The sequence below is a fragment of the Macaca fascicularis genome, chromosome 19 (assembly GCF_037993035.2).
Source record: "Macaca fascicularis isolate 582-1 chromosome 19, T2T-MFA8v1.1".
In the NCBI taxonomy this organism is placed as follows: domain Eukaryota; kingdom Metazoa; phylum Chordata; class Mammalia; order Primates; family Cercopithecidae; genus Macaca; species Macaca fascicularis.
The window spans coordinates 55,036,497-55,062,873 of record NC_088393.1 but is presented as its reverse complement, the minus strand read 5'-3'; the positions used below and the strand labels follow the sequence as shown (position 1 = coordinate 55,062,873).

General features: G+C 53.3%; 2 protein-coding genes across 27 annotated transcripts in view; one reads left to right on the top strand and one right to left on the bottom strand.

The window, feature by feature from the left end:
- Positions 1-13,648: 13,648 nt before the first annotated feature.
- On the top strand, positions 13,649-16,876 carry TMEM160 (transmembrane protein 160). 3 transcript variants are annotated; one of them, XM_074023999.1, is made up of 3 exons: positions 13,649-13,774; positions 16,072-16,164; positions 16,529-16,876. In XM_074023999.1, exons 1-3 carry the CDS (start codon positions 13,771-13,773, stop codon positions 16,792-16,794), a joined length of 363 nt encoding a protein of 120 aa, XP_073880100.1. In that variant the 5' UTR covers positions 13,649-13,770; the 3' UTR covers positions 16,795-16,876. The 3 variants fall into 3 exon arrangements, with proteins under 3 accessions (XP_073880100.1, XP_005589732.1, XP_073880099.1); XM_005589675.4 differs by lacking the exon at positions 13,649-13,774 and adding an exon at positions 13,851-14,068; XM_074023998.1 differs by lacking the exon at positions 13,649-13,774 and adding an exon at positions 13,851-14,068 and having other exon boundaries at positions 16,306-16,876.
- A 151-nt stretch (positions 16,877-17,027) lies between these two features.
- The window catches only part of NPAS1 (neuronal PAS domain protein 1), a 35,731-nt gene continuing 26,381 nt past the window's right edge, over positions 17,028-26,377 (bottom strand). For 4 of the 24 annotated variants that reach the window (XM_065535663.1, XM_045379361.2, XM_045379360.2 and 1 more), the window contains 7 exons: positions 26,089-26,257; positions 23,423-23,571; positions 23,022-23,182; positions 22,055-22,161; positions 21,472-21,619; positions 19,728-19,822; positions 17,028-17,597 (listed from right to left, as the gene is read on the bottom strand). In XM_065535663.1, the coding sequence (XP_065391735.1) occupies positions 17,137-17,597; positions 19,728-19,822; positions 21,472-21,619; positions 22,055-22,161; positions 23,022-23,182; positions 23,423-23,571; positions 26,089-26,257 (1,290 nt within the window). In that variant the 3' untranslated portion in view covers positions 17,028-17,136. Of the gene's footprint in view, positions 17,598-19,727; positions 19,823-21,471; positions 21,620-22,054; positions 22,162-23,021; positions 23,183-23,422; positions 23,572-24,440; positions 24,566-26,088; positions 26,258-26,377 lie in introns of those variants that run through there. The other 20 variants (XM_074023985.1, XM_074023984.1, XM_045379364.2 and 17 more) reach the window with 12 other exon arrangements.

Sequence of the window (26,377 nt, the reverse complement as noted above, 5' to 3'; positions counted from 1 at the left end):
AAGAGCTTTAGCGGGCACCCTACCCGTGTGATAGCCAGGGGTATCCTCTGAGGAGGGGTCTGTTCTGATGTTGGAACTTATTTTGAAATGCATCAACAAATATGAAGGATGGTTGGATAGATGGCTGAATGTGTGATCAATACAGTTGGAGTGCAGTGGCTCACGCCTCTCATCCCAGCACTTTGGGAGGCTGAGGCAGGAGGATCGCTTGAACCCAGTAGTTCCAGGCTGCAGTGAGCTGCGCTCCAGCAGGCCAGGCAACAGAGTGAGACCCGTCTCTTTAAAAAAAAAAAAAAAAAAAAAAAAAAGGTTGAGACCCAAACCCAGCAAACGATACACAGGGTTTTCTTGGTTTTCTTGGGGTTTACATACAGGGGAGAGTCCCTCAGCACCAGGATGGGCAGAAGAACTGCAACAGCTTTAAAAAGGCATGCTGTTGGCTGGGCACGGTGGCTCATGCCTGTATTCCCAGCACTCTGGAACGCTGAGGCGGGCTAATCACGAGGTCAGGAAATCGAGACCATCCTGGCCAACATGGTGAAACCCCCGTCTCTAAAAATGCAAAAATTAGCTGGGTGCGGTGGCGAGCGCCTGTAATCCCAGCTACTTGGGAGGCTAAGGCAGGAGAATCACTAGAACCCAGGAGGCAGAGATTGTGCCACTGCACTCCAGCCTGGGTGACACAGCAAGACTCCGTCTTGGAAAAAAAAAAAAAAAACAGAGCTGCAAGAGTGGACCATGTCGCTCAGGAAATGCGTGGAGCCTGAGGAACATCTTCATTGGAGGACGGTATGGAGGCTGAGGGAGGGCAGAGATGGCCACCAGCACGAGGATGTGGTCAACCCCTCCACAGCCCAAGGTTGGACACTAGGACCAACAACTGGTGCCAGATGCTCTTTGGGTACCTGCTGTGATCCACTGCCCGGATTCTATAGGTGTTAACTGTTCCCTGTATTTTCTTGTTTTTTTGTTTTTCTTTTCTTTTTTTGTGGCAGGGTCTCACTCTGTCCCCCAGGCTGGAGTGCAGTGGTGCTATCTTGGCTCACTGCAACCTCTGCCTCCCCAGTTCAAGCGATGCTCCCGCCTCAGGCTCCCGAGTCACTGGCACGACAGATGTGACAGGTGTCTGTCACCACACCCAGCTAATTGTATTTTTAGCAGAGACAGAGTTTCGCCATGTTGGCCAGGCTGGTCTCAAACTTCCAACCTGAGGGGATCTGCCCGCCTCAGCCTCCCAAAGTGCTGGGATTACAGCTGTGAGCCACTGCCCCCGGCCGGCTGTTTGCGTTTTCTGAATTCCATTTTGGCATTCCATTGGTATTAGAGCCCCAGGGCTGCCTACATATCTCTACAAACTGGGTGGCTTAACATGACAAATTTGTTCTAGAGGCCAGAAGTGCACCATCAAGGTGTCTATGGGGTCAGGCTCCCTCTGAGGCTCTAGAGGAGAATCCTTCCTTTCCAGTCCTGTCTTCTGTGGCCGTGGGCAATCCTGGGCTTGTGGTGACATCGCTTCAGTCTCTGCCTCCAGCTTTTCCTGGGGCTTTCTCCTCTGCGTCTGTGTCTTCTGTCTCTTAGAAAGACTCTTGTCACTGGATTTAGAACCCAACCAGGTAATCAAGAGTCATCTCATCTTGAGATCTTTCATTAAATATCCTGTTTCCCAGCCAAGTGTGGTGGCTCACACCTGTAATCTCAGCAATTTGGGAGGCCAAGGCAGGAGGATTGCTTGATGCCAGGAGTTCAAGGCCAGCCTGGGCAACATAGGGAGACCCCCATCTCTACAAAATACAAGAAAAATTAGCTGGGTGTGGTGGTGCACACCTGTAGTCCCAGCTACTTGGGAGGCTGAGGGAGGATCCCTTGAGTCTGGGAGGTCAAGGCTGCTGTGAGCTGTGATCATACCACCACACTCTGGCCTGGACAACAGTGAGAGCCTGTATTTTTTTTTTTTTTTTAAAGACTCTGTTTCCAAATATAGTTCATTAGTTCATTGACAGGTTCCAGGGCTTAGGATGTAGAAATATGTTTTAGGGGCAACAACCCTGTTACCCTGCTCTTTTTTTTTTTTTTTTTTTTGAGACGGAGTCTCACTCTGTAGCCCAGGCTGGAACGCAGTGGCATGATCTCAGCTCACTGCAACCTCCAAGGCGGGCAGATCACCTAAGGTCAGGAGTTCAAGACCAGCCTGGCCAACATGGTGAAACCCCATCTCTACTAAAAATGCAAAAATTAGCCAGGCATGGTGGCAGGCGCTTGTAATCTCAGCTACTTGGGAGGCTGAGGGAGGAGAATTGCTTGAACCCAGGAGGCGGAGGAGGTTGCAGTGAGCTGAGATTGTGCCACTGCACTCCAGCCTGGGCGACAGAGCAAGACTCTGTCTCAAATAAATAAAAAAAATAAAATTATTAATCAGAACCATCATTCCATCTACTTTCTTTTCTTTCCTTTCATTGTTTTTTCTTCACCCTCCCTTCCCTACCCTTCTTCCTTTTACTTTCCTCTGTAGACTTCTCACGTCCTTGCAACTGTATTCATTGTTGGGTTTCTAACTGTATTCTCTGTTGCCACTGTAACAAATGACCAAAAACCTAGTGACTTAAAAAAACATAAATGTGGCCGGGCGCGGTGGCTCACGCCTGTAATCCCAGCACTTTGGGAGGCCGAGGCGGGCGGATCACAAGGTCAGGAGATCGAGACCACGGTGAAACCCCGTCTCTACTAAAAATACAAAAAAATTAGCCGGGCGCGGTTGTGGGCGCCTGTAGTCCCAGCTACTCGGGAGGCTGAGGCAGGAGAATGGCGTGAACCTGGGAGGCGGAGCTTGCAGTGAGCCGAGATTGCGCCACTGCACTCCAGCCTGGGCGAAAGAGCCAGACTCCGTCTCAAAAAAAAAACAAAAAACAAAAAACAAAAAACATAAATGTATTATATTTATTATTTATTTATTTATTTTTGAGACAGAGTCTTGCTCTGTCACTCAGGCTGGAGTGCAGTGGCATGATCTCAGCTCACTGCAGCCTCCATCTCCTGGGTTCAAGCAATTCTCCTACCTCAGCCTCCCTAATAGCTGGGATTATAGGCACCCGCCACCATGCCCAGCTAATTTTTGCATTTTTAGTAGAGACAGGGTTTCACCACGTTGGCCAGGCTGATTTCTAACTCTTTTTTTTTTTTTTTTTGAGACGGAGTCTTGCTCTGTCACCCAGGCTGGAGTGCAGTGGCCGGATCTCACCTCATTGCAAGCTCCGCCTCCCGGGTTTACGCCATTCTCCTGCCTCAGCTTCCCGAGTAGCTGGGACTACAGGCGCCCGCCACCTCGCCCGGCTATTTTTTTTTTTTGTATTTTTTAGTAGAGACGGGGTTTCACCGTGTTAGCCGGGATCGTCTCTCGATCTCCTGACCTCGTGATCCGCCCGTCTCGGCCTCCCAAAGTGCTGGGATTACAGGCTTGAGCCACCGCGCCCGGCCTGATTCCTAACTCTTGACCTTGGGTGATCCACCCGCCTCGGCCTCCCAAAGTGCTGGGATTACAGGTGTGAGCCACCACGCCCAACCACAAATGTATTCTCTTACAGTTCTAAAGATCGGAAGTCTAAAACCAAGATGTAGCCAGGTGTTGTGGCTCACACCTGTAATCCCAGTACTTTGGGAGGCCAAGGTGGGAGGAGCTCTTGAGTCCAGGAGTTGGAGACCAGTCTGGGCAACATGGCAAAATCCCATCTCTACCAAAAAATCCAAAAATAGGGCCGAGCACAGTGGCTCACACCTGTAATCCCAGCACTTTGAGAGGCAGGTGGATCACGAGGTCAAGAGATTGAGACCATCCCGGCCAATGTGGTGAAACCCCGTCTCTACTAAAATTACAAAAATTGGTCTGTACTCTCAGCTACTCCGGAGGCTGAGGCAGGAGAATTGCTTGAATCCAGGAGGCGGAGGTTGCAGTGAGCCAAGATCGTGCCACTGCACTCCAGCCTGGAGACAGAGCAAGACTCCATCAGAAAAAAAAAAAAAAAAAAAATTAGCAGGGTATGGTGGTTCACTCCTGTAGTCCCAAGCTACTCCAGAGACTGAGAGGGGAGGATCGCTGGAGCTGGGGATGTCTAGGTTGCAGGGAGCCATACTCGCGCCACTGCACTCCATCTTGGGTGACAGAGCAAGACCCTGTCACAAAAATACAAATTAAAAAAATAAAACCGGCCGGGCGCGGTGGCTCACGCCTGTAATCCCAGCACTTTGGGAGGCCGAGGCGGGCGGATCACAAGGTCAGGAGATCGAGACCACAGTGAAACCCCGTCTCTACTAAAAATACAAAAAATTAGCCGGGCGCGGTTGTGGGCGCCTGTAGTCCCAGCTACTCGGGAGGCTGAGGCAGGAGAATGGCGTGAACCCGGGAGGCGGAGCTTGCAGTGAGCCGAGATCGCGCCACTGCACTCCAGCCTGGGCGACAGAGCGAGACTCCGTCTCAAAAAAATAAAAAATAAAATAAATAAATAAATAAATAAAACCAGCCGGGTCCAGTGATTCACACCTCTAATCTCAACACTCTGGGGACCGAGGTGGGTGTGTGGCTTGACCCCAGGAGTTTGAGACCGGCCTGAGCAATATGGTGAGACCCCCATCTCTACAGAAAATACAAAAATTAGCCAGGTGTGGTGGTGCGTGCCTGTGGTCCCAGTTACTGGGGAGGCTGAGCCCTGGAAGCTGAGGTTGTAGTGAGCCAAGATCAAGCCACTGCACTCCAGCCTGGGTGACAGAGTGAGACACTGTCTCAAAAAATTAATTAAAAGGAAAAAATAAAATCAATACATAAATAAAACAAAAATGTCGGCTGGGCTGTGTTCCTGCTCGGGGGACTCAGAGAAGAATTCATTTCTTTGTCTTTTTTCAGCTTCTGGAGTCGGCCTGCATTGTTTGGTTCAGTGTAATGAAGAATTTAACCTTCCCCAAAGAGAGGTAAGACCTTTGTCCTCCGCGCCTTTGAGGTCACCTCCTCTAAATCTCTGGAATGTTGTTCCTGATAAGATTAGTTTGGTTTACCTATCAGCCTTAGGCCAACTAGCTAGTAGCAGTGTGACTCAGGGTGGGGCCCTGGGGTCACAGGGTATCAGCTGACCTCTGGAAGGGCTAGCGTCTGAGGTCATGTCAGTCTCATGGAGGACTACTGGGTTTACGCCTCAGGGGTAATGAAGGTTCTGGACAGTGAGGCTTCTGTGAGCTTCCCCGGTCGACAAAGCTCCATGTGTACTGTTACACACTGTTGCTGGGTAAAGTGAGTGCTGTCCACACTCCATGGGGACAAGAGGGCTGGAAGTCTAATGATGGGACCCCACCTCCAGGCTCTGCTGAATGCCCGTCTTCCCTGGGCTGATTTTCCCCTGTATTCTTTTTTTTTTTTTTTTTTTTTTTTTGAGACAGTCGCTTTGTCGCCCAGGCTGGAGTGCAGTGGTGCGATCTCGGCTCACTGCAAACTCCGCCTCCTGGGTTCGCGCCATTCTCCTGCCTCAGCCTCCCGAGTAGCTGGGACTACAGGTGCCCGCCACCGCGCCCGGCTAATTTTTTGGTATTTTCAGTAGAGACGGGGTTTCACCGTGTTAGCCAAGATAGTCTCGATCTCCTGACCTCGTGATCCGCCCGCCTCGGCCTCCCAAAGTGCTGGGATAACAGGCGTGAGCCACCGCGCCCGGCGATTTTCCCCTGTATTCTTGCGCTATAATACACCATAACCGGGAGCATGACAGTTTTCAATGAATTCTGCTTCTTCTTTTTCTTTTCTTTTTTTTTTTTTTTTGAGGTGGAGTCTTGCTCTGTTGCCCAGGCTGGAGTGCAGTGGCGCGATCTTGGCTCACTGCAACCGCCGCCTCCCGGGTTCACACAATTCTCCTGCCTCAGCTTCCCGAGTAGCTGGGACTACAGGCGCCTGCTACCAAGCCGGGCTAATTTTTTGTATGTTTAGTAGAGACGGGTTTTCACCATGTTAGCCAGGGTGGTCTCTATTTCCTGACTTCCTGATCTGCCCACCTCAGCCTCCCATAATGCTGCAGCTGCAGGCATGAGCCCCGGCCTTTTGTTTGTTTGTTTTTGGGTTTTTTTTTTTTTTTTTTTGAGACGGAGTCTCACTCTGTCACCCAGGCTGGAGTGCAGTGGCGCGATCTCGGCTCACTGCAAGCTCCGCCTCCCGGGTTTACGCTATTCTCCTGCCTCAGCCTCCCAAGTAGCTGGGACTACAGGCGCCCGCCACCACGCCTGGCTAATTTTTTTTTGTATTTTAATAGAGACGGGGGTTTCACCATGTTAGCCAGGATGGTCTCGATCTCCTGACCTCGTGATCCGCCCGTCTCGGCCTCCCAAAGTGCTGGGATTACAGGCTTGAGCCACCGCCTCCGGCCTGTTTGTTTGTTTTTTTGAGATAAGAATCTTGCTCTGCTTCCCAGGCTGGAGTGCAGTGGTGTGATCTTGGCTCACTGCAACCTCCGCTTCCCAAGATGAAGCGATTCTTGTGTCTCAGCCTCCTAAGTAGCTGGGACTACACAGGCATGTGCCACCATATCTGGCTACTTTTTGTATTTTTGGTAGAGACGAGATTTCACCATGTTGGCCATGGCGGGTTTTGAACTCCTGGCCTCAAGTGATCTGCCTGCGTCAGCCTCCCGAAGTGCTGGGATTACAGGTGTGAGCCACTGTGCTCCACCCACTTCCGTGAATTCGGCTAGCAAATTAGCAAACCTCCAGAGTAGGTCAGACTACAGGCATGTGCCACCATGCTCTACTAATTTTTGTATTTCTTTTTTTTTTTTTTTTTTTTTCCGAGACGGAGTCTCGCTAATTCTCGCAAAGAATTTCTTGAACCCGGGAGGCAGAGGTTGCAGTGAGCCAAGATTGTGCCACTGGACTCCAGCCTGTGTGACAGAGCCAGACTCTGTCTCAAAAAAAAAAAAAAAAAAAAAAAAAAAAAAAGACCGAGTGTGGTGGCTTACACCTGTAATCCCAGCACTTTGGGAGGCCAAAGCAGGCGGATCTCTTGAGGTTGGGAGTTCGCGACCAGCCTGACCAATATGGAGAAACCCTGTCTCTACTAAAAATACAAAATTAGTTGGGCATGGTAGTGGGCACCTGTGATCCCAGCTACTCCAGAAGCTGAGGCAGGAGAATCACTTGAACCCGGTTGGTGGACGTTTCAGTGAGCTGAGATCGCACCATTGCACTCCAGCCTGGGCAACAAGAGCGAAACTGTGTCCAAAAAAAAAAAAAGGCCGGGCGCAGTGGCTCAAGCCTGTAATCCCAGCACTTTGGGAGGCCGAGACGGGCGGATCACGAGGTCAGGAGATCGAGACCATCTTGGCTAACACGGTGAAACCCCGTCTCTACTAAAAAATACAAAAAACTAGCCGGGCGAGGTGGCGGGCGCCTGTAGTCCCAGCTACTCGGGAGGCTGAGGCAGGAGAATCGCGTAAACCCAGGAGGCGGAGCTTGCAGTGAGCTGAGATCCGGCCACTGCACTCCAGCCCGGGCTACAGAGCGAGACTCCGTCTCAAAAACAAACAAACAAACAGAAAGAAAACAACATATCCAAACTTAAATACTGAGAAACTTCATAAAGTTTGTTGCATTAGGGAGAGTGTCCTAGTCTCAGAAATCTGCAAGCACCTCAAAACCAAACAAAAAAAGCCATGTATTTTCTATATTAAGGGGGCTTTGCAGTTCGGGAAAGTTGGACAGAGGACAGGGACTAAGCCGACTACATCATTCAACAGGAAACAGGGCTATGTGAGGGCAGGCAGTTCTCAGGATAAGCTAACCAGGAGGCACCTTCCACATTGCATTGCTTGCTCAGACTTGAGGGTGAGTTAGAAGTTCAGGGGCCAATTGAAGAAGATAAACCTGACTCAAGTTTGCTGTAGGCAAAGCAGCAGTCAGATGGGGGCAGCTAGTCTAGGCAAGGTGGCTCATGCCTATAATCCCAGCACTTTGGGAGGCTGAGGCAGGAGGATCGGTTGAGCCCAGGGTTTGAGACCAGGTAACACAGGGAGACCCCATCTCTACAGAAAATGAAAATAAAAAACAAGAAAAGGGGCTGGGCGTGGTGGCTCACGCCTGTAATTCCAGCACTTTGGGAGGCCTAGGCCGGCGGATCACGAGGTCAGGAAATCAAGACCATCCTGGCTAACACAGTGAAACCCCGTCTCTACTAAAAATACAAAAAATTAGCCGGGCGCGGTGGCAGGCGCCTGTAGTCCCAGCTACTCCGGAGGCTGAGGCAGGAGAATGGCGTGAACCCGGAGGCGGAGCTTGCAGTGAGCCCAGATCACGCCACTGCACTCCAGCCTGGGCGACAGAGCGAGACTCCGTCTCAAAAAAAAAAAAAAAAAACAAAAAAACAAAAAAACAGCTCCTTTATCTTCTACTAAGCAGGGCTTGGATTTTTTTTGTGCGTTGTTTTTTTTTTTTTTTTTTTTTTTTTTTTTTTTTTTTTGAGACGGAGTCTCGCTCTGTCGCCCAGGCTGGAGTGCAGTGGCCGGATCTCGGCTCACTGCAAGCTCCGCCTCCCGGGTTCACGCCATTCTCCTGCCTCAGCCTCCGGAGTAGCTGGGACTACAGGCGCCCGCCACCTCGCCCGGCTAGTTTTTTGTATCTTTTAGTAGAGACGGGGTTTCATCGTGTTAGCCAGGATGGTCTTGATCTCCTGACCTCGTGATCCGCCCGTCTCGGCCTCCCAAAGTGCTGGGATTACAGGCTTGAGCCACCGCGCCCGGCCTCTGTTGTTGTTTTTTAAGATGGAGTCTCGCTCTGTCTCCCAGGCTGGAGGGCAGTGGCACTATCTCAGCTCACTGCAACCTCCGCCTCCCGGGTTCAAGTGATTCTCCTGCCTCAGCCTTCCAAGTAGCTGGGATTACAGGCGCACGCCACCATGCCCGGCTAATTTTTGTATTTTTAGTAGAGACGGGGTTTCACCATGTTGGTCAGGCTGGTCTCGAACTCCTGATCTCGTGATCTGCCCGCTTCAGCCTCCCAAAGTGGTGGGATTACAGATGTGAGCCACTGTGCCCGGCCCGGGCTTGGATTTTATGGAGAGGAAAAGTGGGGGAGCTGCCAAGGGGGTTAAACTTGAGGAGGGAGTTCAAATGGACTGCACTGCAAAGCTTGCAGTTGCAATGAATGTGAAGCTTTACATGGGATTAAGTGCAAACAGAAAATATTCCAAACACATTTTTCACATTCTTGGCTAGTGAAATGGTTTATGCTGATGAGAGAAGGCGAAGCTGAATCCCAGAATGGGTCAGGGCAGAGAAAACAAATCTGCCTTAAAGAGACAGACCTTTTCAGCCGGGCGCTGTGGCTCATGCCTGTAATCCCAGCACTTTGGGAGGCTGTGGCAGGCGGATCATGAGGTCAGGAGTTCCAGACCAGCCTGACCAACATGGTGAAACCCTGTCTCTACTAAAAATATAAAAATGAACCGGGCGTGGTGGCGCATGCCTGTAATCCCAGCTACTCAGGAGGCTGAGGCAGGAGAATCGCTTGAACCTGGGAGGCGGAGGTTGCAGTGGGCCGAGATCAGGCCATTGCACTCCAGTCTGGGTGACAGAGCTAGATTCCATCTCAAGAAATAAATAAGTAATTAAAAAGAGACAGACCTTTTCTTGGAAATGTTAAAAAGAGACACACCAAAAAAGAGATGGATCTTAACGGTGTAATGTGAATTATCTAGAGGGCTTTTAAAAAAATATTGATGGCCCAGAACCATCCCAGAGCTATGTAGCCGGTATCTGTGGAGCAGGAGGATAGGACCAGGCATTGATATTCCTTTACAAGGAATGCATTTTATTAAGAGCTGACTGGGGCTGGGCTTAGTGGCTCATGCCTGTCATCCCAGCACTTTGGGAAGCCAAGGCTGGTGGATCACTTGATTAGGAGTTCGAGACTAGCCCTGCCAACATGGTGAAACCCCGTTTCTACTAAAAATACAAAATTATCTGGGCATGGTGATGCACGCCTGTATTCGCAGCTACTTGGGAAACTGAGGCAGGAGAATCACTTGGACCCGGGAGGCAGAGTTGCAGTGAGCCGAGATCATGCCATCATGCCATTGCACTCCAGCTTGGGCAACAAGAGCAAAACTCCATCTCATTAAAAAAAAAAAAAAGGAGCTGGGCGCGGTGGCTCACGCCTGTAATCCCAACACTTTGGGAGGCCAAGGCGGGCGGATCACAAGGTCAGGAGATCGAGACCACGGTGAAACCCCGTCTCTACTAAAAATACAAAAAATTAGCCGGGCGCGGTTGTGGGCGCCTGTAGTCCCAGCTACTCGGGAGGCTGAGGCAGGAGAATGGCGTGAACCCGGGAGGCGGAGCTTGCAGTGAGCCGAGATCGCGCCACTGCACTCCAGCCTGGGCGACAGAGCGAGACTCCGTCTCAAAAAAAAAAAAAAAAAAAAAAAGGAGATCACTGGGCCAGGTACAGTTGCTCACAGCTGAAATCCCAGCACTTTGGGAGGCCACAACAAGAGGATCGCTTGAGCCCAGGAGTTTGAAACCAATCTGGGCAAAATAGACCCTCTCTCTACAAAAAATTTAAAAATTAGCCAGGTGTTCTGGTGTTATATATAAAGTTTCAGTGCCACAAAAGAAATAGCACTCGAATATAAAATTTTCTTTTTAATTCTCAGCAAGGTAAGGTACTTCTATAGAAAGGTGGGCCCTCGCAGATGGAGCAATGGTGAGCACACACCTGGACAAGGGAGGGAAAGGGGTTCTTATCCCTGATGCACGTGGCTTCTGCTGCTGTGTCATTTCCTTGTTGGCTAGGGTTAGACTGCACAGGCTAATCTAATTCCGATTGGCTAATTTAAAGAGAGTGATCAGGTGAGTGCTTTGGCGGGGAAAAAAATGGTTATGCAGGGTGGATAATGAGCCAGGGTGGAACAGGTAGCAGGTAATCGGAATGCGTTAGGGTGGAGCAGGTGGTCGGAATGAGTCAGGGTGGAGTAGTAGGTAAGTGAAATGAGTCAGGGTGGGTTAGTAATCGAAAAAGGTTGCTTTATGAGGAGGTTAAGTTTAAAAGTAGAAGGCAAACAATTGTACATACTGACATATTAATTCTTTGAAGAGAAATTTAGAATATTTTAAATATTAATAATATATTAATATTAATGTCAATTTAATATTAATATAATATTAATATTAATTTCAATTTAATATTGATTAGCCAGGTGTGGTGGCACACGCCTGTAATCCCAGCTACTTGGGAGGCTGAGGCAGGAGAATTGCTTGAGCCCAGGAGATGGAGGCTGCAGTGAGCCGAGATCGTGCCACTGCACTCCAGCCTGGCCAACAGAGTGAGTGAGACTCTGTCTCAAAAAAAAAAAATTGCCTTTTCATTCAGTCTGATGAATTAATTTCCTTTCCCAGCCAATGCACTAAAATTATACAGCTCTGATGAGTGGAGGAATACCAGGGTTCTTGGTCCTCATGCCGATTTAGATAAAATGACATGGACACAGGTGGAGTGGTTTTAAGGAGCAGAGAATGTATAGGCAAGAAGGAAGGGAGAAGGAAGAATCTCCCCTGTACAGAGTTAGAGGGAGGAGGAATCCAAAGCCGAGAGAGGGAACCCATACGAATTACTTTTCACTGGACCCTACATTTGGAACCATATTCAAAATAGATTTTTTTTCTTTTCTTTTCTTTTTTTTTTTTTTTGAGACAGGGTCTCACTTTTTCACCCATGCTGGAGTGCAGTGGTGCAATCTTGGCTCACTGCAGCCTCGCTCTCCTGGGTTCAAGTGATTCTCCTGCCTCAGTTCCCCAGGTAGCTGGGACTACAGGCATGCGCCACAATGCCCAGCAATTTTTTTTTTTTTTTTTTGAGACGGAGTCTCTGTGGCCCAGGCTGGAGTTCAGTGGCGCTATCTTGGCTCACTGCAAGCTCCACCTCCCGGGTTCACGCCATTCTCCTGCCTCAGCCTCCCGAGTAGCTGGGACTACAGGCGCCTGCCACCACGCCCGGCTAATTTTTTTTGTATTTTAGTAGAGACGGGGTTTCACCATGTTAGCCAGCATGGTCTTGATCTCCTGACCTCGTGATCTACCCGTCTCGGCCTCCCAAAGTTCTGGGATTACAGGCGTGAGCCACCGCGCCCGGCCTTTCTTTGGTATTTTTTACAGAGATGGGGTTTCACCATGTTGCCCATGCTGGTCTCGAACTTCTGAGCTCCAGCGATCCACCTGCCTCAACTTCTCAAACAGCTAGGATAATAGGTGTGAGCTACCATGCCTGGCCTGATATTTATTTAACTTTTTAGCAATGATAATAATAATAATAATAATAATTTTTTGAGATGGAGTCTCGCCCTGTCGCCGAGGCTGGGGTGCAATGGCGTGATCTTGGCTCACTGCAACCGGGTTCAAGTGATTCTCCTGCCTCAGCCTCCCGAGTAGCTGGGATTACAGGTACACGCCACCATGCCCGGCTAATTTTTTGTATCTTTAGTAGAGATGGGGTTTCACCATGTTGGCCAGGCTGGTCTCGAATTCCTGACCTCAGGTGACCCACCCACCTTGGCCTCACTTTAGGCGTGAGCCACTATGCCAGGCCATAATTTTTGTATTTGTAGTAGAGACAGGGTTTCACCAGGCTGGTCTCAAACTCCTGACCTCAAATGATCTGCCTGCCTCAGCCTCCCAAAATGTGTTGAGATTACAGGCGTGAGCCACTGTGCCTGGCCTGGCCTGATACTTAGAATTAAAAAAAAAAAAAAGCCATAAAAAATCAATGCTTTGGGTTAATGATCACAATATATTGTTATGTGAAGAAAAATTAATGGTCAGGTGGCATCTTATTTTATATCTGCATAGAAAAAACACTGGACAGGAATACAAGATGGTAGTAGTAATCACTCATTGGTGGAATTACTGTTGAGGTTTACTCTCCTTTCTGAGATCTTCAAGATTTTGCAAAGATTCTCCATTAAGTGCCCCACGTTTTGTTTTGTTTTCTGGCCATTGGAATTGACGTAATTAATACAAACTACAGGCCGGGTGTGGTGGCTCACGCCTGTAACCCCAGTGCTTTGGGAGGCTGAAGCGGTCAGATCATGAGGTCAGGAGTTTGAGACCAGCCTGACCAACATGGTGAAACCCCGTCTTTACTAAAAATACAAAAATTAGCCGGGCGTGATGGCAGGTGCCTCTAATCCCAGCTATGCGGGAGGCTGAGGCCGGAGAATTGCTTGAACCCGAGAGGCGGAGGTTGCAGTGAGCCGAGATCACGCCACTGCACTGCAGCCTGGGCGACAGAGCAAGACTCAGTCTCCGAAGAAAAAAAAAGAAGAAAAGAAAAGAGAAAAGAAGAGGGAGGGAAGGAAGGAAGGAAGGAGGGAAGGAAGGAGAAAAAGAAAGAAGAAAGAGAAGGAAGGAAGGAAGGAGGGAAGGAAGGAGAAAAAGAAGAAAGAGAAGGAAGGAAGGAAAGAGAAAGAAAGAAGGAAGGAAGGAAAGAAATAGAGAGAAAGGAAAAGAAAAGAACTACAATAGGTGTTCAGCGTGTACTCCGTTAAAAAAAAAAATAGAATAAAAACTACAAGTTCCAGCAGACATCTCGCTTACGACTTCTGTAGATCGTCTTTCCCCAAACGCAATGATCGCTGGGATTCGTAGTCCAGTGACAAAATCAAGGAGGGACGCGCACTACCGGCCTAGATGACAGAGGAGGGAATCACTACCATTCCGACCAATGGACAGTTCACGCCGAAACTGAGTGGCGAGCGCATAGCCAATGGGTAAGCCATTCAGCCTGAGTGACATGGGTTGCAACCTACAGGAGGCCCGTGGGGCGGTACGGCGCGCGGCGCCCGTAGTGCGAACCATGGGAGGCGGCTGGTGGTGGGCTCGGGCCGCTCGCCTCGCCCGTCTCCGCTTCCGGAGGTCGCTACTGCCGCCTCAGCGGCCCCGGAGCGGGGGCGCCCGGGGGTCCTTCGCCCCCGGCCACGGTCCCCGCGCCGGGGCTTCGCCGCCCCCAGTGTCCGAGCTGGACCGTGCGGACGCCTGGCTCCTCCGAAAGGCGCACGAGACAGGTCGGTGGCTGGAGGTGGGGGCGGTGTGGATGGGACGGGGGTCCCGGGCGCGCGTGGAACCTCGATGGGGCGGAGGCTTCTGCAGGAAACGGGGCCCCGGCTCGGCTCCGAGAAGGGCTTCAGTGTGAGCGCACGGAAGCGCAGAGTGCAAGAGCGCAGGTGCTTGCAGAGAGGATGGGCTTTCGGGGAGGACGAGGACCCCGCGTAACGGGGCGCCGTAGGGATTGGAGGGGGTGGTAGGGTTGCGCGAGGCAGCCTCGTAGAATCGCGCCTGTCGTGTGAAGAGGGGCTTCCAGGGAAAGCTTAGAGTCTGTGGAGTTGGATACTAGAGGGGTCCGTCCCGATTACAGAGGCCACCACTGTGCAGAGAGCGGGAGTGTGGATCCCCGCAGACGAGGGGGAAGTTCAGGATTGGAGGAGGGGACAACCAATAGGGAAAAAGCTCTCTGCTGATTGGAGGGGGAGGTGATCTAGGCTGCAGGGGGCGGGGCTTGTGACGGAGGCGAGGTCCAGAATGTAGCGGAGTGGCCATCTATTTTTTTTTTTAATTTAATTTAATCTAATTTAATTTATTTATTTTTTTGAGACGGAGTCTTGCTCTGTCACCGGGGCTGGAGTGCAGTGGCCGGATCTCAGCTCACTGCAAGCTCCGCCTCCCGGGTTTACGCCATTCTCCTGCCTCAGCCTCTCAAGTAGCTGTGACTACAGGCGCCCGCCACTTCGCCCGGCTAGTTTTTTGTATTTTTTAGTAGAGACGGGGTTTCACCGTGTTAGCCAGGATGGTCTCGATCTCCTAACCTCGTGATCCGCCCGTCTCGGCCTCCCAAAGTGCTGGGATTACAGGCTTGAGCCACCGCGCCCGGCCAATTTTATTTTTTTAATGACAATGTTTTGCTCTGTCACCCAGGCTTGAGTGCAGTGGCACAATTTTAGCCCACTGAAGCCTTCAACTCCTGGACTCAAGTCATCCTCTTGCCTCAGCCTCCTGCTTAGCTGGCGCTACAGGCATACACCACCGTGCCCAACTATTTTAATTTATGCAGAGACGGGGTCTCGCTTTGTTGCCCAGGCTGGTCTGAACTCTTGGGCTCATACAATCTTGCCTTGGCTTCCCAAAGTGCTGGGATTACAGGCGTGAGCCACCTCACTGGGCCAGTACTGGGTATCTAGATATAGGGTGTGGTGGGCTGTTTGTAAGGGACTTGAATGGGGACGGACGTGGATGAGATTGGCGCAGGCCATACTCGGTAGGAGATGGCGGCATTTGAAGGAAAGGAAGAGCGAGGCTGAAGTGCGGCCTGGGTTAGGAAACAGTTTGCCCCAGAGTTCTGAGAAAGAAGTAAGTAGGCAGGCCGTGGGGATATACATAGAGGGAGGGGGTTGGTCAGGATGGCTCTTCAGATTGGAGGTTCTGCAATTTTGCCCCTGGATTGTCCTCCACATTCTGCAGGGACTATCTTGAATCCTTTATTTTTTTGAGACGGAGTCTCGCTCTGTCACCCAGGCTGGAGTGCTGTGGCAAGATCTTGGCTCACTGCAAGCTCCACCTCCTGGATTCAAGCGATTCTCCTCCCTCAGCTTCCCGAATAGCTGGGACTACAGGCACGTGCCACCACACCCTGCTAATTTTAGTATTTTTAGTAGAGACGGGGTTTGACTATGTTGGCCAGGCTAGTCTCAAACTCCTGACCTCGTGATCTACCTGCCTTGGCCTCCCAAAGTGCTGGAACTACAGGCGTGAGCCACCGCACCCAGCCCTTGAATCCTTAGTGTTACAGAGTTTGTGGGAGAGGGGCACTGAGGTGGAGGCCAGAGAGCATGTGGGGGGATGTGGTTAGGTGAGGGACTTCCTGGAAGAGGTAAGGATTTGGGGTGGGCTTGCCTTGTGGCTGCATGGGGTGGAGTGAGCTGAAGGGGGAGCCCCTTCAGTTTTACAGGGCAAGGGAGATTGAGGAGGTAGGGTTGGGGGTGATGTTAATCCCCCCATGTCTCCCTCCCTCCAGCCTTTCTCTCCTGGTTCCGAAATGGCCTCCTGGCATCGGGCATCGGAGTCATCTCCTTCATGCAGAGTGACATGGGTCGCGAAGCAGCATATGGTGAGTACAGATCCCCACTCTCACCTCCACCAGGGAACCAGGGAATCCAGAGCCCCTACCACCTGTCCTGGTGAGGGTAGACTTTCCCACCCCATCCCACTCCCAGTAGTAAGCACAGAACCCCCATTCTTCCCCCACCAGGAAGACACCCCTCCCATGGGCCCATCTGAATGGGTGGCCCAGGACATGGCTATGGTCCCCTCCCCTCTGATCTGATTCTCAAAGATGCAGTCCAGCCCCTGGCACGGCCCTGCCTCTGTTCCTGTCTCCTCAACCCTGGCTTTGCTCCCAGACCATCCCCCACACCCCCGATACCTTTTCGTCCCCCGACCTTGGCCCTGTCGCTACCCTGCCTCTCCCGCAGGCTTCTTCCTGCTGGGCGGCCTGTGCGTGGTGTGGGGCAGTGCCTCGTACGCGGTGGGCCTGGCGGCGCTGCGAGGGCCCATGCAGCTGACGCTGGGGGGCGCGGCCGTGGGCGTGGGCACAGTGCTTGCCGCCAGCCTGCTCTGGGCATGCGCAGTGGGCCTCTACATGGGGCAGCTGGAGCTGGACGTGGAGCTGGTGCCCGAGGACGACGGGACGGCCTCCACAGAAGGCCCTGATGAGGCGGGTCGGCCGCCACCCGAGTGAGCGACACGGCCGTGGGGCCTGGCAGGCGCTGGACGACAGCGCCCGAGGACTGGGACATTAAAACCTGACCTCCCCTCCTCCAGATGCAGAGTGCTGGTTCGTGTTCCTTGGGGAAGGGCGGCGAGGAGCGGACTAACTGGAGAGGCGGGAGGGCGGGTGGTGGGAGAGGGAGGAGAGGACCTGGGGGGAGACCGAAATGGACAGAGGAGCTCACAGGCCGGAGCCCAAACCACTGCAGGGAGAGCTGGCGTTTAATTCTCAGGGCTACGGGCACAGTCGGGCCCGCTGTCCCGGGGGGCCCCCAGTCGTCGCAGGGTCCAGTGCCGGCGGCTCTGCCAGTCCTCAGTCCCCCTTCCGCGGCAGCCTGGTGCCCGCGGGCCCCGGGTAGGGCAGGCCCAGGGGCGGGTAAAAGGCCTCCGGGAGCGCGGGGCCCGGACCCAGCCTCTGCAGGTGCGGGTACACCAGGCCCAGCTCCGCGGGGCCGTAGCGGATGGTGCCGGGCGTGCACAGGCCTCGCACTACCGGTGGCAGGAAGCCCGCGTGCAGGAGGGCGGGCGGGGGGTCCCCGGGAGGCGCCAGGCCCCATGGCCGCACCGGATCCTGCTTCAGGACCCCTGCCCGGATGACAGAGGTGAACTCGGGCCGCGGGGTGGCCGGGTGGCCGGAGGGATCCTCATCGCCACTGTCCTCTGAGCCTTTGGTTTCCCTCGGGCTGGGCTCCACTTTGATGCGTTTGCCCTGGGTCTGGGGGACCTCGTTCTCCGCAGGGGCAGCCTGCTTCCCTTCAGTCGGAGGCTCTAGCTCTGGAAGAGGAAGATGGTCAGGGCCTGTGTGTGTCCCCAGCCCTCAGTCTTCCTGTCTTTGGAATGGAGCTGTGCTCAACGGGACAGACCTGTAGTTCTCAGCTGGGAGTGGTTCTTTTTTTTTTTTTTTTTTCTTTTTTTTGAGAGGGAGTCTTGCCCTGTCCCCCAGGCTGGCGTGCACTAGCACCATCTGGGCTCACTGCAACTTCCGCCTCTGGGGTTCAAGCTATTCTCCTGCCTCAGCCTCCCGAGTAGCTGGGATTACAGGGCACGCCACCACACCCAGCTAATTTTTCTATTTTAAGTAGAGATGGGGTGTCGCCATGTTGGCCAGACTGGTCTCAGACTCTACCTCAGGTGATCTGCCTGCCTGAGCCTCCCAAAGTGCTGGGATTACAGGCGTGAGCCACTGCGCCCGGCCAGCTGGGAGTGGTTCTGTCCCCAGGAGAGACCTGGCAATGTCTGGAGATATTTTGGGGTGTCACAACTCTGGGGAGGGTACCAATGGCATCTAGAGGGTAGAGACCAAGGATGCTGTTAAATAAACATCCCATAGTGTCCCCTCAACACAGAATCACCTGGCCCTAAAATGTCAGTAGAGCAGAAATCAAGAATCCCAGACCTGTGCTGTTCAATGGAAGTTTCCAGGATAGAGCTTTCTGTGGTAATGGAAATGTTCTACATCCGCACTGTCCCACAAAGCAGCCACTGGCCACATATGTGGCCACTGTGCACGCAAAATGTGGCAGGTGTGTGTGAGGACATGGATTTAAAGTGTTTTTTTCTTTGTTTTTGTTTCTTTGCAAGGCAAGGTGGCTCACGCCTATAATCCCAGCACTTTGGGAGGCTGAGGTGGGTGGATCACCTGAGGTCAGGAGTTCGAGACCAGCCTGGCCAACATGGCGAAACCCTGTCTCTACTAAAAATATTAAATTAGCCGGGCATGGTGGTGGGTGCCTGTATGCCCAGCTACTTGGGAGGCTGAGGCAGGAGAATCGCTTGAACCCAGGAGGCGGAGGTTGCAGTGAGCTGAGATTGTGCTATTGCACTCCAGCCTGGGCAACAAGAGTGAAACTCTGTTCCCCAAAAAAAGTGAATAAATTTTTTTGAGACAAGGTCTCACCCCATCACCCAGGCTGGAGTGCAGTGCAGCCGTCACAGTGCACTGCAACCTCTAACTCCCGGGCTCAAGCAATCCTACCACCTCAGCCTCCTGAGCAGCTAGGACTATGGGTGCGTGCCACCACACCCGGCTTGGCTAATTTTTAAAATTTTTTGTTGAGACGGGGTCTCACTATGTTGCCCACGCTGGTCTTGAACTCTTAGGCTAGAGCAGTTCTTTTACCTCGGCCTCCCAACGTTCTGGGTTTACAGGCATAAGCCAACACACCTGGCTTGGATTTTAATTTTTTTTTTTTTTTTTTTTGAGACGGAGTCTTGCTCTGTCACCCAGGCTGGAGTGCAGTGGCGTGATCTCGGCTCGCTGCAACCTCTGCCTCCTGGGTTCAAGCGATTCTCCTGCCTCAGCCTCCCAAGTAGCTGGGATTACAGGAGCACGGCACCATGCCCGGCTAATTTTTTGTATTTTAGTAGAGATGGGGTTTCACCGTTATTAGCCAGGATGGTCTCCATCTCCTGACCTCGTGATCTGCCTGCCTCGGTCTCCCAAAGTACTGGGATTACAGACGTGAGTCACCAGGCCCGGCCTGGATTTTAAATTTTTTTTTTTTTTTTGAGACAGAGTCTCGCTCTGTTGCCAGGCTGGAGTACAGTGGTGCAGTCTTGGCTCACTGTAACCTCTGCCTCCCAGCTTCATGCCATTCCAAGCTCCTGCCTCAGCCTCCCAAGTAGCTGGGACTACAGGCGCCCACCACCACGCCCAGCTAATTTTTCTATTTGTAGTAGAGACGGGGTTTCACCATGTTGGTCTCGATCTCTTGACCCTGTGATCCACCCGCCTCCGCCTCCCAAAGTGCTGGGATTACAGGTGTGAGCCGCTGCGCCCAGCCTGGATTTTAATTTTAATTGCATATAAGTGGCTGCATGTGGCTAGTGGCTTCTAGAATGGACAGCTGGGACCCAAAGGTTCCTTGGAGCTTCCCAGGGCCTGAGGTGGGAGGTGGGGCTCACCTGTGGGCTCTGGCCCCGGGCTGGATGCCTCCTCACAGGCCACGCTGGCTGGAAGCTGGAAGGCATCCAAAGGAGTTTGGCCACCCTCGGCTTGGCTGGGGACAAGATGGATGCGGTTAGGAGCCAGGGGTCCCTGGCCTCTCAGGACTCCCTCCTGCTTTACCCAACTTGTGGCAGTAAGTGTGGACACCCCTATGGGTAAAGGTGGATCCCCATCCTGAGGCATTTACAGGGCTCATCACCAGATCCCTAAACTCCAGGTTGATTCCTAGCCTGGCGTGGCCCTCGCTCCTAAGGCCACTGGATAGCCAGTGGCCAACTGGATGTCACCACCTGTGTGTCCTCTGGCACCTCATGCCTAGCTGATGTCTGCATCTCCCTTTCAAACCTGCTGTTCCTCTCAGGAGCCCAAATCCGGGCTCAGCAAAGCCAGAGACCTGGGGAGAAGACGCTCTCCTCCCCCATAGAGTCGGGCACTTCCCAGGACTGGCCCCAGCCTCTGCCCTGGTCCTCCAGCGCCCATCTTGTCCCTCAGTGCCTCCTTCATGGCACCTAGGAGGTTTTTTTTTTTTTCTTTTTTTTAATCGGAGTCTCACTCTGTCGCCCAGGCTGGAGTGCAGTGGCATGAACTTGGCTCACTGCAACTTCCGCCTCCCCGGTTCAAGTAATTCTCCTGCCTCAGCCTCCCGAGTAGCTGGGATTACAGGCGCCCGCCACCACACCCGGCTAATTTTCTTTATTTTTAGTGGAGACAAGGTTTCACCATCTTGACCAGGCTGGTCTTGAACTCCTGACCTCGTGATCCACCCGCCTTGGCCTCCCAAAGTGCTGGGATTCCAGGTGTGAGCCGCTGCACCTGGCCTAGAAGAGCGTTTTTTCCTTTTTTTTTTTTTGAGACAGGGTCTCACTCTGTTGCCCAGGCTGGCGTGCAGTGGCATGGTCACAGCTCACTGCAGCCTGGACCTCCTGGGCTCAGGTGATCCTCCCACCTCAGCCTCTGGAGTAGCTGGGACCACAGGTGCATGCCACTGTAACTGGCCAATTTAAAAAAAAAATTTTTTTTATAGAGATGGGACCTCACTTGGTTGCCCAGGCTGGTCTTCAACTGCTGGGCTCAGGCAAACTACCTGCCTCAGCCTCCCAAATTGTTGGGATTACAGGCACGAGCCACCATATCCGGTCTAGAGCAGTCTTTCTAAAAAGCAGATTTGACAATGATCCTCTCCAGCTCTAAAGCTTTCTATGGCTCCCCAGTGCCCCTGCACCAAAAGGCCAGGCCATCATCTTCAGGGCTGGTTTCTCACTGCTTTCTACTCCCACCCCAAGCATTACCTTTAGGGTCAGGCTGTTGCTTGGAACCCTTTCTCTGCTTGGAACACCCCTCGCTGCATCTTTCCATTAGTTGCTCTGCTTTGTGGGCCTCCCCTGGTAAGAGCCTGCCATGGCTCCCCAGTGCCCCAGAGTCAAGAGTTCAGACCCTTCACCTGAGCCTAAGGAGGCTGTGAGCCTGCCCCTGCCTTCCTCAAAGATACTGTCCCCCTCCCCCCTGGTGATTCCTCTGTCTCCTGCCAGCAAGACCGTTCCACTCTGGGCCTCTGCTCTCACCATCTTCCCCCTCCTTCCTCTTCCTATCTGCAGAGGGCTTGTCCCATTCTAGAAGCCCTCTCCGAAGCACCCTCACCGGAGGTGGGGAGAGACAGCAGGGCCCCGAGTCCCCTGTAGGAGGGGTGGGCACAGCCCTCACCTGAGCACGTGGCTGACCCAAAGCACATGGTGCTCCCCGGGGCTCTTCCCGCTCCCGGCCACCGTGGCCACGGATTGCAGCCACACGAAGCCCCCGGCGCGCCGCAGCCAACGGTAGTAACCGGTCATCACCTGACCCTTGTCCAGCACTGGGCCCAGCCCAGGGGTGGGAGAGACGGGAAGGGGTGGGGTGGGGACAGGGACGAGACAGAGAGAGACAGGTGGATAGGAGGAGACAGGCGGAGAGAGAGCAGGGGAGTGGGCAGGGAGACAGTGGGAAGAAGAGATAAAGGTGAAAGCACAGAGAGAGAGAGGAAGAGTCAGCGAGACTGAGAGGTAGCCCAGCAGTGAGGCGTCTTGGGTGTTTTGGAGACCCCACAGCCCCGCTGACACACCCCCCCAACATCCTGAGACATTGCTCAGTCTCCTTGCTGCTCTTCCATTGCTAAATGCAGTCCCTGGAGCTGTAGGTGCAGCAGGAGGCACTGTGGGCAGCCCTGCAGAAGGACTTCCAGGGACCAGGGAGTGGGGTACTCGGGTCTGGGGGGTGGTAGGCAGGCATGGTGGGTGGAGGTGGGTCTCACAGTCCACATGGCTCTGGCGGATCCTGGTGGCGTCCTGTCCATGGACGAACTGGTAGCAGCTGCGGCCCACCAGCTCTGAGGGCCCCAGGTCCATGTGGTCGCTGACTCTGGGGGGTGACAGAGAAGAGGGGAGGAGTCCAAGACCATGGGGTGGGGGGAGAGGCAGAGTTGGCGCCAGAGTCACCTGGGGTTCAAACCCTTGCTGTAAAATGGGTGCAATAACAGTGTTGGTGGGCGTGGTGGGTCACACCTGTAATCCCAGCACTTTGGGAGGCTGAGGCATGCGGATCACTTGAGCTCAGGAGTTCGAGACCATCCTGCCTAAGATGGTAAAACGCTGTCTCTACTAAAAATACAAAAATTAGCTGGTTGTGGTGGTGCACGCCTATAATCCCAGCTACTTGAGAGGCTGAGGCAGGAGAATCACTTGAACCTGGGAGGTGGAGGTTGCAGTGAGCTGAGATCATGTCACTGCACTCCAGCCTGTGTGACAGAGTGAGACTCCGTCTCAAAACAAACCACAAAACAGTGTCTCTCCCGGGGTAGCTGCGAGCATACAGGCAGATGCTAAGTGGCAAGGCCCTAGGCACCCTGGAGGCCTCAGAGCATGGGGCTATTTCAGCTCTTCATTTGTCTCCACGGTGGAGTGCAGGAGAGGAAATGGATGGCAGATGAGAGGCCAGAGAAATGGGCTGAGATAGGCCAAGCTCTGCAGCCCCAGAAGGAGGGCCTGGACCCAAGACACAGCCCTGCTTCCATCCCCAAAGGCACCCCTGGGCCAGGCCTCCGCCCTGGTCCCCTGCCTTCCCTCCCTTCTCTCCATCACCCTGTCCCTCCACTGCTGTCCTGCCTCCCATGGTTCCCCAGTGCCGTACCCTGCAGACCCAGCACTCCCTCTGACTTCCCATGTACCCCCAGATCTCCATTGTGACCCCGATCCACCCGCCACAGCCCCCAACCCCGGTACCTGCTCTCACAGGCAAGGATGGTGAGACCCAGGCTGAGACGGAAGACGATCATGTGTCCGTGGAGTGGCAGCTCAGCCAGGGGGGCCGGGGGCAACGTGTGCCCGAGGGCCACAAGGCCCAGGGCGTGGGCCCGAAGGCGTCCAGTCACGTGGATGACCTGCTGGTGGTGGGCATGGTTGGAGGAGCAAGGCGGACAGGTGGTGGCAAGAGGACCATCACTGGGCTGGGTTCCCGCTGTCCCCCACAGTGCTGGGCACTGTGTGACCCCCCCAACCCCATTCCCAGACCCAGTTCCCTAAGCCACCTGCAGCCAGTGAAGCCAACAGCCTGGTTCCCTCGGTCACCCTCAGTCAGGGGACATGGCTGGCTGGAATACAGGAGCCTGACTCCTCACACCCACCTTGTACCCCGAGGCCTTGACGTGCAGCCCCCTTTTGGTGAGCGTGGATTTCATGCGGACAAAGAAGGAGCGCTCCTGGACCAGGGAGGAGGGGGGCACCTTGGTGAGGCTGGCCTCTGGGACAGAGAGCGAAGGAAGGTTATGGGGTCCTGAAGAGGAAACACACAGGCCACCCTGACCCTTGCAGAGCCAGCCGGACATAGACACAAGATGCCCACCAGACCACAGCCGCACTCAGAAGCATGCCTGATGACTTTGCAAGCTCATGGGAACAGTATATGGGCTCCCCTATGTGGCAGCCATCCGCATCTTTTTTTTTTGAGACTGAGTATCACTCTGTTGCCAGGCTAGAGTACAGTGACACGATCTCAGCTCACTGCAACTTCCGTCTCCTCAGTTCAAGCAGTTCTCCTGTCTCAGCCTCCCGAGTAGTTGGGATTACAGGCGTGTGCCATCACACCCAGCTAGTTTTTGTATTTTTAATAGAGATGGGGTTTTGGCATGTTGGCCAGGATGGTCTCGATCTCTTGACCTCGTGATCTGCCTGCCTCAGACTCCCAAAGTGCTGGGATTACAGGTGTGAGCCACCGCGCCTGGCCCCATCCACGTCTTTCTAATGCTCAAACCCGCCCCGACCCTCCCTTGCTCTGAACCTGCCATAGCTCCCTAGGGCCTTTAGAAGAAAGCCCACCTCTCAAGCCCCATCCTCCAGGTCTCAGCAGAGACTTCTCCTCCAGGAAGCCCTCCCTGACCCCCAGGCTGGGTCAGCCATCCCCTCTGGGTTCCCCTATCCCAGCCCTGCCCCATCTGGGTTGTCACTGTCTGAGGACAGGTCGGTCTCCCCTCACAGGACTGGAAGTCCCAGGTGGGGGGGGGGGGCTGGAGCTGTCATGGTCACTACTGTGTCACCAGGACAGGGGCTGGCCCAGAACAGGGGATTGGGGAATAGCAACAAATAAGACTCACAAATGCAGATCCTTCTGTAACCCCCACAAAACAGTCCTAAAAATATACTCACAGATGACCCTGTGCCTCAAACTCAGGTACGAACACAGCCCCGCTCCCCAACAGCCTGCACGTGTCGCAGACATCGCCCCACGCTTGCAAGCACAGCTGATGTCTCAGATGTTTTTGGTGTTAAGCAAACCCAAGATTGGAAAATCCTATTTACAGGATAGTTAGCCTCATAGGCCCCCAACATCTCAGAGCTAAAAAGAGCTGGCAGGGTAATCTGCAGCACCCTCCCTCCCATACACAGTGGGAGTGGAAATTTCCACTGGAGAGAAGGGTTAGGCTTGCTGACCCCGGAGCAGACAGACCTGGGCTGGAATCCAACTCAATCACTTATAGCTGTGTGACCTGGGGCAATTAACTTAACCTCTCTGCGCTGTGCCTCAGTTTTCTGCTGTAAAATGGAGATAACAGTTCCTGCATTGTGGGGCTGTGCTTAAGATTTAATGCTTTTTTTTTTTTTTTTTTTTTTTGAGACGGAGTGCAGTGGCGTGATCTCGGCTTACTGCAACTTCCGCCTCCTGGGTTCAAGAGATTCTCCTGCCTCAGCTTCCTGAGTAGTTGGAATTACAGGCTCCCGCCACCATGCCCAGCTAATTTTTGTATTTTTAGTAGAGACGGGGTTTCACCGTGCTGGCCAGGCTGATCTCAAACTCCCGGCCTCAGGTGATCCACCCGCCTCAGCCTCCCAAAGTGCTGGGATTACAGGTGTGAGCCACCGCACCCAGCATTTGTTTGTTTTGAGACACTGATTCTGTCACCCAGGCTGGCGTCAGTGATGTGATCTCCTCACTGCAACCTCTGTCCCCAAGGCTCAAGCCATCCTGTCACCTCCCAAGTAGCTGGGACCACTGGCATATGTCATCATGCCCAGCTGTTTTTTTTTTTTCTTCTTTTTGTTGTTTTTTTGGAGACAGAGTCTTGGACTTGCCCAGGCTAGAGTGCAGTGCCACAATCTCTGCTCACTGCAACCTCCATCTCCTGAGTTCAAGTGACTCTCCTGCCTCAGCCTCCCGAGTAGCTGGGACTACAGACACGTGCCACCATACCCAGCTAATTTTTTTTTTTTTTTTTAGTAGAGATGGGGTTTCACTATGCAGGCCAGGCTGGTCTCGAACTCCTGACTTCAGGTGATCCACCCGCCTCGGCCTCCCAAAGTGCTGGGGTCACAGGTGTGCGCCAGCACGCCTGGCCTTTTTCGTAATTTTTGTAGAGATAGGGTTTCACTAAGTTGCCCAGGCTGGTCTCCAACTGAGCTCAAGGGATCCGCCCTGCTGGGCCTCCCGAAGTGCTGGGGTTACAGGCGCAAGCCGCCGCACCTGGCCCTAATGTAGTTATGTAATGTGATTATGTATTTAAAGGCACAGCCCAGTGTACATTCCCTATAAGCCTGCCTTGTTATTTACCTAAGCCTCTCCCAACTCCTTTCAGCAGCCAGGGGGGTCTTTCTGTAGCTCAAATCTTTGTGAGCTTGGCAAGCTTAAGGAGCCAAGTCTCACCGCCTCAATTTATACTCCGATTCCTTTTGCAAAGATTAGTTCTACACAGTTCTAACTTCAGTGCTTTTTGTATAAACGCGGCATGGCTGGATACAGTACAGCGGGCGTCCCCCGATCTACCCTCAGACTTCATTATTTGGGAGCCCTTAGAATTACCGATCTCGGGGGTATCCGCAAGCGAAGAGGAAGAGGAGGAGGAAGAGGAGGAGACGGAGGGCGGGGTTGGGGGGCCTGGGGTCGGGGTCCGCAGCCCCAGTTGCTCCAGCACCTCCGAGTGGTCCCCAGGGTGAATGTAGTCGAAGACGCTGCTGCCCGTCATCTCCACCTGCCGGCGAAAGAGGTGAATGCAGGGGGCGGGTGAGGTGCGCGCGCAGTAACTCGCCCGCCCGCTGGGCTCAGCCTCGCCTCATTTGCCTGCATCCAGGTGCGCTTCATGCCAGTGCGT

Excerpts from the sequence above, each read along its gene's own strand:
- TMEM160 (XM_005589675.4), top strand. The coding sequence starts at position 13,861 with ATGGGAGGCGGCTGGTGGTGGGCTCGGGCCGCTCGCCTCGCCCGTCTC. Across the intron at positions 14,069-16,071 it reads CCGAAAGGCGCACGAGACAG|CCTTTCTCTCCTGGTTCCGA; the intron begins GTCGGTGGCTGG and ends CCCTCCCTCCAG. Across the intron at positions 16,165-16,528 it reads GGGTCGCGAAGCAGCATATG|GCTTCTTCCTGCTGGGCGGC; the intron begins GTGAGTACAGAT and ends CCTCTCCCGCAG.